This window comes from Amblyomma mixtum, chromosome 3, assembly GCF_055824585.1.
Source record: "Amblyomma mixtum isolate Tamu chromosome 3, ASM5582458v1, whole genome shotgun sequence".
In the NCBI taxonomy this organism is placed as follows: domain Eukaryota; kingdom Metazoa; phylum Arthropoda; class Arachnida; order Ixodida; family Ixodidae; genus Amblyomma; species Amblyomma mixtum.
In genome coordinates, this window is record NC_143014.1 from 62,887,826 (window position 1) to 62,903,797 (window position 15,972).

At 48.6% G+C, this 15,972-nt stretch overlaps 1 protein-coding gene across 4 annotated transcripts in view; it reads left to right on the top strand.

Moving 5' to 3' along the window:
* Positions 1-15,972, top strand: part of LOC149350406 (alpha-scruin-like) — a 40,997-nt gene that overhangs the window by 18,535 nt on the left and 6,490 nt on the right. For 3 of the 4 annotated variants that reach the window (XM_089579412.1, XM_089579415.1, XM_089579413.1), the window contains 8 exons: positions 1,464-1,583; positions 2,811-2,997; positions 4,879-5,073; positions 5,399-5,610; positions 6,774-6,958; positions 8,389-8,496; positions 8,648-8,740; positions 10,344-10,513. In XM_089579412.1, the coding sequence (XP_089435538.1) occupies positions 1,464-1,583; positions 2,811-2,997; positions 4,879-5,073; positions 5,399-5,610; positions 6,774-6,958; positions 8,389-8,496; positions 8,648-8,740; positions 10,344-10,513 (1,270 nt within the window). The remainder of the gene's footprint in view (positions 1-1,463; positions 1,584-2,810; positions 2,998-4,878; positions 5,074-5,398; positions 5,611-6,773; positions 6,959-8,388; positions 8,497-8,647; positions 8,741-10,343; positions 10,514-15,972) is intronic. The other variant, XM_089579414.1, reaches the window with a different exon arrangement.

Sequence of the window (15,972 nt, forward strand, 5' to 3'; positions counted from 1 at the left end):
GTACTGTGTGATCTCAGCGCACATTAAATAGCCCCGGGTGGTCGAAATTTTCGGAGCCCTTCACTACGGCGTCCCTCGTAGACTGAGTCGCTTTGGGACGTTAAACCCTAATAAAACCAAACCTAACCCTGTCCTTTGCCAGTTGCTGGCACCTTATCCCCGTAAGCTTCCTAATCTCATCCGCTCACCTAACTTTCTGCCACCCCCTGCTAAGCTGCCTTCTCTTGGAATCCATTCTGTTACATTTAAGGACCAGCGGTTATCTTGCCTTCGCATTGCATGCCCTGCCCAAGCCCATTTCTTCCTCCTGATTTCGACTAGGATGTCATTTACCCGCGTTTGTTCCCTCATCCACTCCGCCCGCTTTCGATCTCTTAACGTTGCACCTATCGTTTTTCTTTCCATAGCTCGCTGCGTTGTTCTTAACTTAAGCTGAACCCTCCTTGTTAGTCTCATGCTTCTGCCCTATGAGTGAGTACCGGTAAGATAGAGCTGTTGTATACTCTTCTCTTGAGGGATATTGGTAAACTGCAATTCATGACCTGACAGAACCTGCCATATGCGCTCCACCCCATTCTTATTCTTCTAGTTATTTCCCTCCATGGAGGAAGGAAAATGTTTCCCTCCCATGATCCGGATCAGCGCACACTACCCACCCTAAATAGACATATTCCTCTTACTACTTGCAGCACCTCGCTGCCAATTGCGAGCTGCTGTTCCTTTGCTAGACTGTCGAACGTTACTTTGGTTTTCTGCATCCCAATATGTAGCCCCACCGTTCTGCTCTGCCTGTCTAACTCATTGATCGTGCTTTGCAGCTCATGTCCAGAGTGACTTAGCAAGGCAATGTCATCAGCGAATCGTAGATTACTTAGGTATCCTCCATTAACTCTTTCCCCAACTGTTCCCATTTCAGGCCCCGGAATATCTCCTGTAAACAGGCGGTGAATAGAATTGGCGGGATCGTGTCTCAGTGCCTGACACCCTTCGTTATTGGAATTTTATTGCTCACTTTATGGAGGACTATGGTAGCTGTGCAATCGTTATATCTTCCAATGTTTTCACATAACACTCTTCTACACCTCGACTCGGCAATGCCTGCATGACAGCTGAGGTTTCCACTGAGTCACATGCTTTCTTGTAATCAATGAAGGCTATATATAGGGGACCGATAGCGAGAAAGGGCAGGGGAAAGTTCACGCCCAAATTGGGCTTCATTTTGCACTCTCTAACTCTGTTCCACATTGTTTGGACGTATTATTCTTCGCCGTAGAAAAACACGCTGCCTAAATAACTGCTTAGAATGGTCCTCGCACATGCCTCCCACAATCACGGAGCGCGTTTTATAGCCTTCTTTCGCACGCTGCAATGAGGCCTTCAGGCAGAACATTTCAGTGTTAAGTGCTCGTAGAAAAGCGGGAGAAAAAAGGAAGCTTATTCCAGCGCACATGTGGTACGTGCAGGAGCCGCCGTGATGTGCTATGACCCGGGCGACAATAGCTGGAGGTCCATCGGGTTCATGCCCGAGCCGAGGTGCTACCACACGGCCGTCATCGTGGGCAACAACGACGTCTTGGTGGCAGGTGGAGTACAGCGTAAAACGCCCGTTACAAAACCAACGTTAACGTCGGCTCTACGAGGCGCGCCGCCAAGCGTTACACACGGCTAAAAACGTCGTTAAAGGAATGGTTTTCAGCCATCTATTGATCCCCAAGCATGAGTGATACGCACACCTTCTTTAAGTCCTCTCCTCTGTACAAGTGATCCATATAGTACTCACCAAGCTCTCTCGAGTAGTCAAGTTGATTCGATCCTTGAATGCGAACAGTTACTTTTCTTTTAGCTTTACCTTTACCCTTACGTGACCCTTTCGAGCACCCGTGCTAGACTCGAAGAGATTCTAACGGAGGAGGATAGGAGGAGGATAAATAAATTATATCTCTGAAAACTTTCATAAACTCACATTCCTAAAACTAAAACTATTTTTGGCGCTTGATAGCCTTGGCTGCTTATAAGCCGTAAAACCTAAAACCACATACACAAGCTAGAAGAGCGACCCGAGTGCCAGCATCTGTGATATTCGTCCCATGGATAGTCGTATGCAGAGTCGGTCTTGTTCTCTAACCACAGATCATTTGATTTTATTATTATTATTACCCCCTGCGCAAAGAAATGCGCTTTGTTGTACCGCGCGTATCCACTCGGTACGGAGCAGCAAGTCTTGCCAGACGAATATTTTTCTGTGGACTCTCGGTCTAATAGGAAAAGTCGATTGCACATGTTGTAATACAAACGTACTTATATTCCTATTGTTTGTCGCAGTTTAGTTGCGATTACTCTATGCTTTTGTTTCAATGCCTTGGAAGCCTGATCTACGTTTATCACTCTTACTTCTTTCCCTTTCTTTGTTGGTTTTAAATATGTGCATGTATACTGCAATCACATCGTTTAGCTGACGATGCCAGGCCACGACACACAAGCCACCATTGGCTTAGATGGACCCGTTTTGCTGTATGGATTTTCTGTGGTGCTTAATAAATATTATTTTTTTTTTACTACACACGTATATCGTCACTTACCGTCGGAGCAGCACGATGGACGCACACGTCGAACCGTGATGCTAGAAACGAAACAAGCTTCCGGGATCTTTCTGCTTTGTTTCGTTGCGTCGGCCTTCGCATACGCAACAGTTTGGCGCGCATCGCAGGCAATGCGGCGGCTGCTAGCAATTGCGTGGCCTATGCTTCCGGTGCTGTGACTCGTCATATATGCTGTGCGCATAGCTGAATGTGACTGCGTCCTCTGTGCAGGCGGCCTTGACCCCCTGTGCGTGACGAGCAGTGGCCACATGCAGCCATCGAGCAAGGCCTTTCTATTCAGGAACAGAGGGAAGAGGTGGATCGTGCTACCCTCAATGAATCAAGAACGCGCCTTCCACGCCGCCGTCGGCTGGCACGACCGCGTGATCGTCTTCGGCGGAGCCGATCGCACCGGCCGGTGAGTTCACCACTGCAAATTCAGAGCGTGCGACAGCCTGCATTCGGCCGCGAGAGTAGCCTGCGACAACTGCAAAGAAGAAGAGCCATGAAGCAGTTCTTCCAGCTGGCTTGCACTTTTTGAGCCAGCACGCGCTTGTCTTAAGCCTGGTCCCCATGGAGCGTTTTTTATTTTTTTTTTTTTTACTTTTTTTGCACGGGGAACCGCGCCGCGTGTCAGACGCCCGCGGCCATCACGCCGAACTTTCCCTGTCACGGGCGTTCATCGCGCCCGCTTCCTGCACACGTGGTGGTGGCGGCACGTCCGCTTGGTGCCGCACGCGGTGCGTTGCCGCGCGTAAAAAAATGCTCCATGTATGCCAGGTTTCAGCCGTTTCATTCGCCGCTTCTTCGAACGCAGCATAAACAAACCAGACTGAACGGCACTCTGCAAAAAATCGCGACCCTTCCTGTCATCTGGAATCCTCGCTGCATTGTTGGCTTGAAAACAAACGCTGAGCGGTGAATCCGATGCTAGGCGAAACGTTCTTTCAGGTACAGATATGCATCGCTCAGATATCGAACTTCTCAGCAATCTTTCCTATTGTGGTCTCTTTTGCAAATATTGAAAGAGAAAAAAGAGAAATAAATATTCCGAGACATTTAAGCTACCCCTGAAAAGGTCCATTTGGAATTATTAATGACGATATGCTAATATTTACACACCAGAGAATCGCTCTACGAAAAAAAAAAATAAAGCATGCGTCAACTTCGAGCAAAAATTGAAATCTTTCGAGGCTGTGCTATTAATAAAGAAGGACATTTACAATGACGAGCTCTCAATAATTCTTTTAGGTGGCAATGCTTCTCTATGCGCCAGTCTCGTAGACTGTTCTGAAGTTCCGCGCACAAGTCATCGCTTGCGCCTTACAAGTGCGTTTTTCAGGGCTGTAGAATTGTATTGCGTTGACAGTAAATTATTTTAGATTATTCTACTTACCGAGCACTACCGAGGGCAACACGAATTATTTTTTTTTCAATATTTGATGGCCAGAAAAGGAAATTCTGTTTATGTTGTGAAAACTTACGACAAACCGCCGCGGTGGCTAAGTGGTTATTGCGCCCGGTTAGTGACCCGAAAGACGCGGGTTCGATTCCGGCCGCGGTGGTCGAATTTCGATGGAGGCGAAATTATAGACGCCCATGTGCTGTGCGATGTCAGTGCACGTCAAAGAACCCCAGGTGGTCGAAATTTCCGGAGCCCTTCACTACGGCGTCCCTCATAGCCTGAGTTGCTTTGGGACGTTAAACTCCAATAAACCAAACCAAACCAAAACTTACGACATTTGTATTGGAGTAAATTCTAGAAGCATTTGACTCCGTGGAAACCTCAGCAGTCATGCTGGCATTATGGAATCAGGATGTAGAAAGGCCTTATGTAAAAATACTTGAAGATTGTTATAATGGTTGTAATAAATAATAGCGCAAAAAAGACACACGAAAAGGCCGGGAAAGACGCAGGACGAGATATATGCCAAAGCTGAAAGTGGCAGAGCGACCTGCGCGTAAAGAAATTTGAGGGATATGACTAATGTCTAAGCATTCTGAGATAAAAATAAGGAGGCACGGTAAACTGATCATTAACGCGATATGATCATTCCAAAACATTACGAGCTTTGAAGTGTTGGCAGCGAATAAGCGAATCCAGAGTAGGGAAGTGCAAACGGGATAGCTCTCTGAAAGTACGCGGACGAATGTTTTGACCTGGAAAGAGGAGTAAGCCGGAGTCTCCCTGCTGTGAAGTGGTGCTGCTTGTGTGGGAGATAGGGAGCTGTCGTGCGTGAGGCACGGTAGGCTGCTTACCTATCGACGTGGTCAGTTGAACACGACGGTCTTTCTGCAGGATGCTCAGCAGCGCAGAAGTTTACTCCCGCAATACGAACCAGTGGTCACTCGTCCACCCAATGCCGATGGCGCTCATAGGGATGGCTGCCGCCACCATCGACACGCGCGTCTACATCGTGGGCGGCATCACGTCTGGCCCCGACGGGGACGCCCTCCAGGACTCGGTCTACGTTTTCGAACCGACCAGAGACTCGTGAGTGCCCACTGCACGCCATGGAGCGGCCTGACGGCGAATTTTTGTTTTTATATTTATTTTCCAATGTGTGTGTGTGTGGGGGGGGGGGGGGGGGAATAACCCGTCAAATAAAACTAAAATGCGTAAAATTCAGCGCAAAAAGCTCTCATGTTGGCAGCAAAGGGCGTCTCACTCGGGTCTTTGAGCCTCAATTCAAGGAAAATTTAGTACACGACCGTTCCTTTCTTTTTTTCTTTTGCCGCTATCAGAACTGCAGTAGAGAATCGGTGGCAGACAGGCGCTCCTGTGCGCTGAGTAAAGGCAAACACGCCGTGTTTTGCAGGTGGGCCGAGCTACCAGCGATGCCGCAGAAGAGAGCCTTCTGCACGGCCCTGGCCCTACACCGTGACCTCTGGCTGGTAGGGGGCGTCGTGCAGCTGAAGCCCGAGGTCAGGTGCACCACGCGCATCGATGTGCTCCGGCTGGACTCGTCCACCATTGAGCGACGCTCTGACTTGCCATCACCCAGGCACTCTGTTCGCGTGGCGAAGACAGGTGAGTGGGCCAGTGGCAGCCGCCGACAAGCACATTCCGCAACCAGAGTTCCACAGATAACCCTGTCTTGTCGCATGACCCGAGCTGAAGCGCTCGAGCGGTTGCTTCGAAGCAACCGGTAGTGACTTACTAACTTGCTCTGTGCAGTAGTAATCACAACGCGCGCTTATAGCTCATCTGTCAGTACGGTATCCCCATCACACCCATCTCGACGAAAATGTGCAGCGAACGAAACGTAGACTGAGAGGAAACAATCATGACGGGCGCTTTTAGCTCGGTTTGGTGTGCTCTGTAGGTTCTATTTTTGATGCGATAGCATTAAAAACCGCTTTTTCGACGCGCTTTTCATAAATAGTTACAAAGCTGCAACCTGATGAATTTATATTACCAGATACCTAAATCTTAACTAAAAATGTTAAATGTTAACCAACAAACCTAAATGTTGAGTAAAAATTATGCAAGACAAAAAAAAAAATACTTGCAGGCCACTCGCCGGTTACACTTAGCCGCATCAATCTCCTTTATTAGGTGGTGCACGCTTTACAGGATACAGCCCAAGCAGAGAGCGTGCTGAAATGGAACGAGAGAAGCCAGGGCATAAATAATCTTCATCGACTACCTCGGCTAATTTGTGTTGTTTGGAAAGAGGCGCACCAGCACGACGCCTTATGGACGCGGCGTCATACTTAGAGTTAAACTAAGCTTGATATCTGATAGCAGATATGGCCCTTGCACTGTGAGCTATTGCACCGTGAGAAGTTGAAGGCGTTCTCTCACTAAGTCCGCGAAAGAAGCAACATTGTACTGCTAATTTTAATGCAATACTTGCTGTTACTAAATGCCATATGGGAGTATTCCCACGGCTCTCGATTACCGAGCGGAGCAGCTCCAAAGCAGCTGATGAACACCGCCTTCTGTGGCGTGTTTTCTCGTCAAACAGTAAACTATGCGCAACATCGTTACGGCTGTCGAAAGTAGCACTGTCCCACTGGTAACAGCAATCGAAGCCCTCACATATACCCAGATACTCGCCATCAGGGCAGCCTGGTAGGTATACGCGACTTTTTTTTTTCTTCCTCTGTGTTCTTGTTCTTATTCATCGTCGTGAGCCGCTTATATCAAAGGCTGTGAGCGTGAACGGAAACGCTGGCCACCACGCGCAGGATACGAAGTGTACCTGATTGGGGGTCAAGACGAGAATAACCACCCATTCAGCGATGTGATCGTGTTCGACCGCGCCCGTCGCAGTTTCATGGAGTGTGCACCGCTGCCGAGGGGCTTGGCGGGCGCCGCCACCGCCTTGACGCCCGCGGATCGTTTGGACTGGTTACGCCTTCGTCGTATATGGGTGAGTACGACAACGGAGCGCCTCGACGGCGGCACGACTTGTTTCACGCTGCTTCCACTGCAACGGCCCATCGAAACAAGCGTTCCTGATTATCGGCGGTCACTCGCACCTTCATCTTCGGACCTATAGTGGAACGTTTTTATCCCATGTTGCATGCCCCCGACGACCGGGCTTCGTGCAGTTCACATCAGCGCCCATAACCGCCGTCAGAGGACTGCGGTAGCCAGGACTCATAACGGTATATTTAAAAAGAAGGTCAACAAAACACGTGACGTACACATGTATTCAGGAAGTCTCAGAAAAGGTAAGTGCAACTGGAAAAAAAAAAAAAAAAACACTGTGAAGAAAGAAAGCCTCGCATGTTGTCCGCGGATGAAATTGGAGTAGAGCTCTCGCAGGCTGTTCTGCTTCAGCAGTGTTTTTCCGTGTAGTTGACCGAATAATTAATATCACATAATGAGTGAAGTGACCTGAGCTACTCCATGAGCCTGCGGAAGAATAAGCACACAATGGAGCACCTGGTCGCGTTAGGACAACTCAGCCACGTTACATCGGCCACATTGATCACGTATGGAACGCGTAAATCTGGCTCATTTAGTTAGTTCCGAACAGCTGACTCATGGTAGTGCTTTTCTGTCTGCAAGGTGCGGTCATCCCACCCATGGATTGGCTTAGGCGGGCATTCGCAAGGCGACGTTCTGATGTTTTCAGCAATGAACAATGTGTGGCCGAAAATCGCCTCACCGTTGTTGCTCGAGCAATCCCACGCACGGACTCTTCCACCAAGGCCGGACTTGAAGGGAGCAACGCGCTCTTCCTCACAAGCGCGCGCGCAGCCACCTCCAATCACGGCCGCCGCTTTAGGCCACTTTGTCTACGGTTGTGCTGGGATGTCACGAAATTGTCTCAGATGGGCAAGCCGAAGGAAAAGCGAGGAGGTTGAAGTAAAGAACAGAAGCTAAGCTCAATGGCGGTAAGCGTTCGGGATGAGTTGCTCGGAATGGACCCTAACGATTCCAAGACGTTTCTCGTTAACAAAAAGAACGAGACGTTTTGGAGGCTCTTAAATTTAAATAAGGAAATTCTCAAACAATTTAGACGACACACCTGATATTGTGAACTGCAAAAAAGTATTGCTATTGTGAAAGCTTTTGCCACGCTCTGCAGAGGGTGGGGAAGACGATCGGTATGCGTGAAATAGTGGTCCCTGGCGCTGTGTATGTTCAGCCTCATTGAACGCTGCCGTTCATTCCTCATCTTAGAGCTATCCAGTCCTGCCGCAAAAGTGGCAAGCACAGTTTCCTAGCCTTCATAGTTTGCTTCGTTTTTTTAACATGAGCAGCTTCCGCAGCATCACAGTTCTGTCGCAGTGTTTGCCTGCAACAAATCGGCCTTATTTTTCCTACTTGTCATTTTCACGTGCTTCGCAGCCGGGAAAAAAGGCGACGCCAGAGGTTCGTGAGAGGGCGGCGACCGCCATCCAAAGGGCGTACCGGAATTACCGCAGAGGGGAGAGGCTTCAGCCGCGCCCGAAAAATGCAAGTAACGTTTAGAACTGACAGTCGTCTCGCCACGCTACTGGTAGGAGCAGCCTTTTGCTAGCACACAATATCCTTGTGGCTTGTAAACAAAATGATTTTCTTTGGGAAGCGCCGGCGTTCGCATAACACCCACATGTACTGACCGCAGGTACGTCCTGCCAAGTCACTGCACACGATGCGACCTATTCTGCGCGAAGACCAGCGCGTGCTGCCGATGTCGCTTGCGCCGGTCCATATTGAGGTGAGCACACGCACAAGTCAGAACGCCTGTACACGTTCTCAAGCACCTTTTTTTTTTTCATTTTTCAGACGGCCAATTGTTGATTCTGTCAGGATTTTTTAGCGCGCTAGCACTACAGTCAATTACAACTAAAGAAGGTAGCGGTGAATGCTCCTCAAAGAAGGCTCTCCAGCCAATGGCAGAGAGTGAGTTCGTTGTTCGGGCTAGGGGTGCAGAGGAGTTATGGGGTAAATTGACGGTGTGGCGTCGCCAGGTCTGAGGACAAAGGCCCCTGTCCCTTTCCTGCCTAGCCTCTGCTGAAGAGCCAGATGTGGACGACGCCATTGGCTGGACGGGCCTCCTTTGAGGGGCATTCGCCGCTGCATTCTTGAGTTGTAACTGACTGTGGATGCCTCGCCAGGGAAAGAGCCGTCCTGTCTGCGGTTTAAGCCTGAGGATGGCAGGCTCCCACAACCCGGCGGACAGGTTGCCACGTTCCCACCGTGGACAATAAGTGGAAAGGAAGAAAATGGGTTTCACGACAGCTGCGGTCAAGTGTCGCGTCAGCTGCTGCCTAGTCGAAAGGACGAAACCGGTTTCGCCGCAGCTGCAAGCAAGTGTCGCGCCAGCTGCATCAATGCGGAAAGGGAAATCATGTCACACTAGTTGCTCTGCATGATAGCTACAGCTCAGTGGAAAGGAGGAAATCTGCGTCACGCTAAGAGGAAAGGAGAGCGTTTGCGTCACGAAAGTTCTGGTCACGTGTTCAGATTGCAGTAGACAGTGGAAAACCACATTATGCGTGGGATGTAGCTGGTGTAGTGTGCCAACGGAAGTGTGATTGTGCTAGCGCACTCCCATTTAGTTCAACTTAATAAGTCGTTCATCATTTTTTGTCTTCCTGTTGCGCCTTATACGCTCTAGCTACACGACGCCAAGGACACACAGCACGGTTTATTGCGTTTACAGGTGTCAATATGCCTGTTTCACGCGACATTAATTTTTTGTTTACAGTTCACAACCTCGATTTCGACTGACCAGCGCAAAAGGCGGCGGTGTGCTTTATGATATGTCAATGCGCGTTAACGAATCCCAGGTGATCGAAATTAACAAGGAGCTCCTCCACCACGGCATCCCTCATATAGCCCATGCGTCGCTTCAGAACGTTAAACCGCACAATTCTCAGTTCGTACTTAAATTCTTTCAGTGCTAGAATATGACCAAAGATGGATTTACGAGGAGGGCGACTGACCCCCCCCCCCCCCCCCCTATTGATTTGCAAAATGAAAACCACGAAGGATTCCAATTTTCGACGAAAAAGGAAATACAGAGCTCAAACCACAGATCCGCCCGACCCTAACACGGCAACTCAAAAGTAACAAGCGTTCCTTATCTCAAAGGCTGTAGCAGCCGAGAGGCGCAGCCGTTTTTTCGAAGACGCTCTTCCCAATATAAGACACTGTTAATTAAAAGCAGGCGCCGCCGGCAACCTCAGGCATACGTTTGCACAGGGTTCGCCCCCTTCTGCCCACCGCACTGTGGCCCTGCTTATACCACGCCCCCCTGCTCTGAACGGGAAAGTCTTGACGCAAACACCGACTTCCCCTTTCCCACCGACACGCAGTCCTGGCCTCCCCCTGCGCGCTCCACTGCGACGCTTGAAAGCTACTGCGATGCCGCCGGCGCTGAGGTGACCGGAGCAGCGCAGTACCAGCGGCAGCTCGCACTCCCCGACAACATGGACCCAAACCTGGGCATGGTGGGCCGCATGGATGGCTCCTTCCTCAAGACCAAGTGAGTAACATGCGAGGCTCAACAGCACCGCTCAAAAAAATGCAGCGCGCCGCAGTGTCGCGTCATCACTTTGCGTCAGGCGCAGTGCCCTCTCTCTTTTCCATATTTTCGTGCTGCCGAAGTGGAAAATTGACGTTCGGGCTTTTCTCTCAGCTTCGCTTGTCATCCTGTCTGATAACCTGTATGCCTACTGAACACGAGCGATTGCACACGGGCACCTGCCTCGATCATAGCATGCACGAAATGAAAACGAGCGACTTAATAGCGACTTCAGGTGCGTTTGTTCAACGAGGTGAGCACAGCGCATTTTCGTCACGCTTTTCATGAACACGTTCAAAGCTGCAACCTCACAATGAACGTTGGCACACATTACAGTACTTGACCAAAAGCTAGGTCACCGCAGCCAGAAGGGCTGCGCCGCTCCAGTCTCCGTGTCGTGCTGGTCGCAAGCATATAGAGGGAGAGAAGGAAACTCGCTCTTGCTGCTCAGCGCTACTTGGCAGTGGTATCTGACAAAAACTTAGTTCCTTACAGGTGGTTGCTTGCTCGATTTCCGCCGCATGAGGCCGCTTGGCGCAAGGGAACGGTAGGCAGCTTGGATGCTCAGCTTCACCATTTCGGGGGTCAACTGCGTCATTCCGTTCCACTGCACAATTTTGCGACGCCGCAGTGTTATTCCGAGTGGCGACACTTTCGGCTGTCAGCCACGAGATTGTCCAATACAGCTGGCATGCATATAAGTCTTCAGGCAAACATTTCCCATCTTCTTGTCCATGAGATCTATGCAATTCTTAAGAGACAAAATGGCGTCTCACGACCGAACGGCGGTAGGCACCACTATAAACGGACGAGTTGGCATAGAAGCACCCTGGGAAACACACTCTGTACTGAGAAGGTAGTGACATTCCCCTTTTCCTCCTCGAGCCGCCTCCCATTATTGCTTGCGAGCACTCCTGGTACGGATCAAAGCTTGTCGACGGATATCAAAAACGCGAAGTTTTGCCGATGTTTTGTGCCTCGGTTATACCATAGTCAGGTTACCATGAAAAGCTCCATTCCGCTCAGTCGATAATGACTCATGCAATCCCTCGTGCAACTGGTTACGACGCGGCCATGCATGTGCTGCCCATGCGCTGAGGAAAGCCGTGAATTGACTTTGTGACTGCAATTACGGCAACATCCCGAGTGGCTTTCAAGTTTAACCGCCGGTGTCAAGTAGAGTCATGTTTTTGCTTCGCTAACAGGTGTCGTGCGTGTACTGTGTGTTTTAGTGTGTTTCCTGCATATGCACTTGCAGGGAGCAGAAGGTCCGCCATTATGTTCCAAGTTCTGCGGGAAAGCGGCCCCATTGTGTGGTAGGATTCATGATTTGGGCATCGCCGGTGGTGTTCGGTACTTTGCTTGCTTTTTCTTAGGCCGGAATTAGGTCGCGATGAATCAGAAGCAACACATTTTCTTGTGCTTTTTATATTCACAGCCAGTGGTGCAACAACGTACAGCGTCTTTTCGAAACACTACACTGAAAATTCGGTCGCCCCATAACTCGTCCGGAAACCTTCGGCGATTTTCCTGGCGTTTTGCTGCATCATGGCATGAACAGGATTGCCATGAATTTAGTAAAGCGCAACACAGTACACGCTATGCTAAACAGATACTTTTAGCACGGCGTGTGCCGCCACCGAGTACCGCTCACCGCCAGAGACAGCACCAGTAAGAGAGCGCACGAGCAGATGGCACCTGCACATCTGCACCTGTCAAGTTGGGTGCGCCGCAACGAATTGGAACATTTGACACCAGCGTGATCGTGTGATCGCCGCTCTGCAATTGCTGCTCTGCGATCGCCGCTCAGCTCAAATTTTAAGAGCGGCGCGAGGAAAACAGCGCAACTCAGCTCCCTGCGGGCATATACAGGAACACGTACCAGTGTGTTTGAGGGTCACTGGAAAAAAAAAATTGTTTTTGCAAAGGCATATATATGTATATTTCGACTCGGCGCAATTTGGCCCCAGGGCGGAAAAAGATGTATTCCTGATGCCTGCTGGGTGATCTAAATTTACTCGTTTCTAAAACGGCCCTTAGTTATTCAATTCCAATTATACACAAATTTAATTGGGCTTTGATGGCGAAGTGTTTTTGACAAAACTGTTATCAAGTTAAGTTTGCCTGATAGCGTTCCCCCAAGCAGCTGGCTCGCGGCGTCACCCTCAGTAACGCAGTGTTACAAATAGATGCGGAGGTTTTCGAGCGCAGCTAGTATAGTACAGTAATATGTACTTTGCAGGCTAGTGCCTTTCTCAACAAGAGGTTGTATATACCTCTTTTTGAATCACTTCACAACCCAGAGCTGGGAAAAAATGACGGCAAATGCTATACACTTCGTTTCAGAGTGGGGCCCCACAGGTTAAAGTGAGGCAGTTAAAAGTAAGCCTTGTTGTAGCACTGCTACTCTGAAGCACAAGGGTTCATAACAAAGAAAAAGCCTCAGCCATAATTCTCGGAAGGATAGTATTAGGGATCTACATCTTCAGCAATCCGCAACACAAAGATGCTGTAAGCGTACATGCTCGACTATGCAAAAGCGGATCCGCATGAACTTCTTGATTCGAAGTTAGAAGCCAAGTTTTATTGTGCGTCTAATGCATTAAGCCATTGCACCAGTGAACTGGTCATAAAAATTTTTGGAGCATTTTACAGCTCTATAACTGGATTGGAAAACTTATCAGCTTGAGTTACAAGTGGGTTAGTTTATCTTGCTAGGTGGCCGTCAGTAGAGAATAGTGGCGACCTCTTGGGCGTTTGCCATGGCCTGTACCCAGGTTTCCAGGTCGGAACCGAGCAGCAAGGTTTCCCACGGGACCGGATGCGCGAGCCTCTGAAGCAATATTGATGGGGTGTCTGAGATGTGGTCTACGGTGGCTTTGCCGCCGCATTTGCTGCATTCCAGCCTAAATCTATCCGAGTACACATGTCTTAGGACAGCAGTATCAGGGAGAGTTTCAGTTTGCAGTTGTCTCCACAGTACCTCTTCTTCGGTTAGGTTTTTAAGCTCTAATGATTTTTTTATAAGTCAAAGGACAGCAGTGCAAATATGCATCAATTATGAGTTTTCGTTGTGAAGGTAGTGGCACATATTTGTACCACTCCTTCTTCAAAACCAGATTTGAAACGACTCGAAATTAATATCGGTCAGTTGCTAGAGTCATTCCGTGTTCAAGTTTGCCATTTGTATGCATGTCAAACCTCATAAACTGTCAGTCATGCTTCATAAAGGGTTAATTGGGAACGATGCTAACAAGGGTGACTGCATTCAGCTCTTTTCTGTGATGCAAGAAGTGCCACTGTCAGTAGATAAAACACGGATGGAGACTGGAACACTCAATTTTATCAGGAGCAATATTCTTTTTTCTCAATGGGCGACCTGACAAACTGTGATGACATAGCAAGAAAACATTTCTGTTGACTGCGATTTTGTCACATGAAACTGTAAGTAATCTCAGAAACAGTGTTGTCTTACTTTTAGAGTAGTTGTACCAAATCGACCCCGGTGCTACACACATGACAACGCTATCAAGAAGTCACAAGCAAAGGTTTAAGCTGCAGCAGTGCAACAAAAAGGCTGCAAAACGCAGCTCAACTTGCGACTACACTCAATACGCACTTTTATCGATGTCAAGGAGATGGCCAACCGGACAAATTAGCTGATGACTAGTAACGTCTCGATCTTGGCTGCGGCGGCTAGGATTGAAAAGGTACAGTCAGGGACAAAAGTCTCCGGACCACGTGTTCCTCTAACGAGGCCGATAGCTCTGCTATTAGTCGGCGGCTGGAGACCACACTTGTGGAGGTAAAAGTTAAATTTTTGTTCTTTCATCTCCACAAGTGCGGTCTCCAGCCGCTGTCTGATAGTAGAGCTATAAGCTTCGTTTGAGGAACACGTGGTCCGGAGACTTTTGTCCCCGACTGTACACGCACAGCATTTGCGACCTTTGCTTTTTCTGAGCACCTTGCAGTCCTTGTGCCCCACACCTTTGTTCCCGAATAAGAACGTCCATAAAGCGAGCCGTCCGTAATAAATCACTAGTGGTCTAATCTGTGGAACCTTACTGCAGGAATGCTTGCGTGCTGTTCAGTGTTTTGATCTCATCCATACACACGGAAGGTTGCCAGTAAAGGAACCTTTATATGCTCTTTTCGTTACATCCCTTGTAAGGATCCACATGTCAGCAGCAATGGCGTAGGGTGTACGACACATCTACTTAAAATCCTCGTTGTTCTCAGTGCAACCATTTGTTTTAATTTCATTTACTTTCCAATGATGTCACGCATTCCAGGTAAGGTCAGTCAGGTGGATGCGAGGAATGAGGATGCTAGCATTGGGACAAGCATAGTTAAGACATTTTTGCATGCTACGAGTCAACCACATACATAAGGTATCACATACGAAGAGAGCAAACACGGACACAAGCACGTGCGGGCACAGAAATGAGCACATGCATGGGAGGATACGAATGTGTGCTCGAACACAATAGAAAACGTATCACAAAGATAATCTGCGCGTTCGAAAAAGATAAAAAGCTGCAACATTTTCAAGGAGTCTCGCTTTGGTTATCTTGTGAGGATATTGTTCATTCATAGGTTGATAAAATTTCCTTTTCATGCGGTGTATTTTGCATCCATATTTCGTTTCCTCCTTTTCGCTGCGCACAAAATTAGCGTCAGTTTTTAGAAACCCTGTTGTTGATAGCGTCGCTCTAATTGCAAGCTGTTACATGAGCAATTAAGTGCCCTTTGCATAAGCTTCTAACACCAGTACGCCAGATGACAGAAGATGACAGACAGGGGCAACTAGGGGTATCATTGCTGCAGCAATCTCTTTGGCGGACATGGTTGTTTTCTCTGCACGCAGCGGTGATGGCGGTCCAGTGGGAGCCAGTAGCCAGGCTCCTGCACTTTCCTCCTCTTTGTTCTTTCGATTTTGGCAGCAGTAGCGCCGTCGGCTTGCGTCAGCGCAAACGACTTTAGCGTCCACTACTTATACTGGCACCTAAAAGGCGTGGGTTCGGTTAATCCCACTCAAATAAACGGATGGACGAAGATCCAGAGAGGTGAAAATATAGTTGTTAAATGTATTCCTGCAATAAAAAACACTTCACAAATAAGGTCCCCATATACGTGTGGTTTGCAATTAAGGAAGTGGAAATTATACAAAATCTTGGTAGCTTTAAGAGCAATATTCTGGTCGCCATCATCTTTACAATAACGCGGTTCAAAAGACAAGTGATGGTGTCCGAGTGTGTCCCACTAAAATTGTTCACAATGCAAGAACCCAGGTAGCACCTACATTACAATAATGTTACGAGGGCAAGTCAAATGAAAGTGAGCCAATGTGAGCATGTGACAAGCGGGGTGCATTATTTAAAAGTAGTCTCCATGAGCATTTAGACATTTCTCCCACTGAC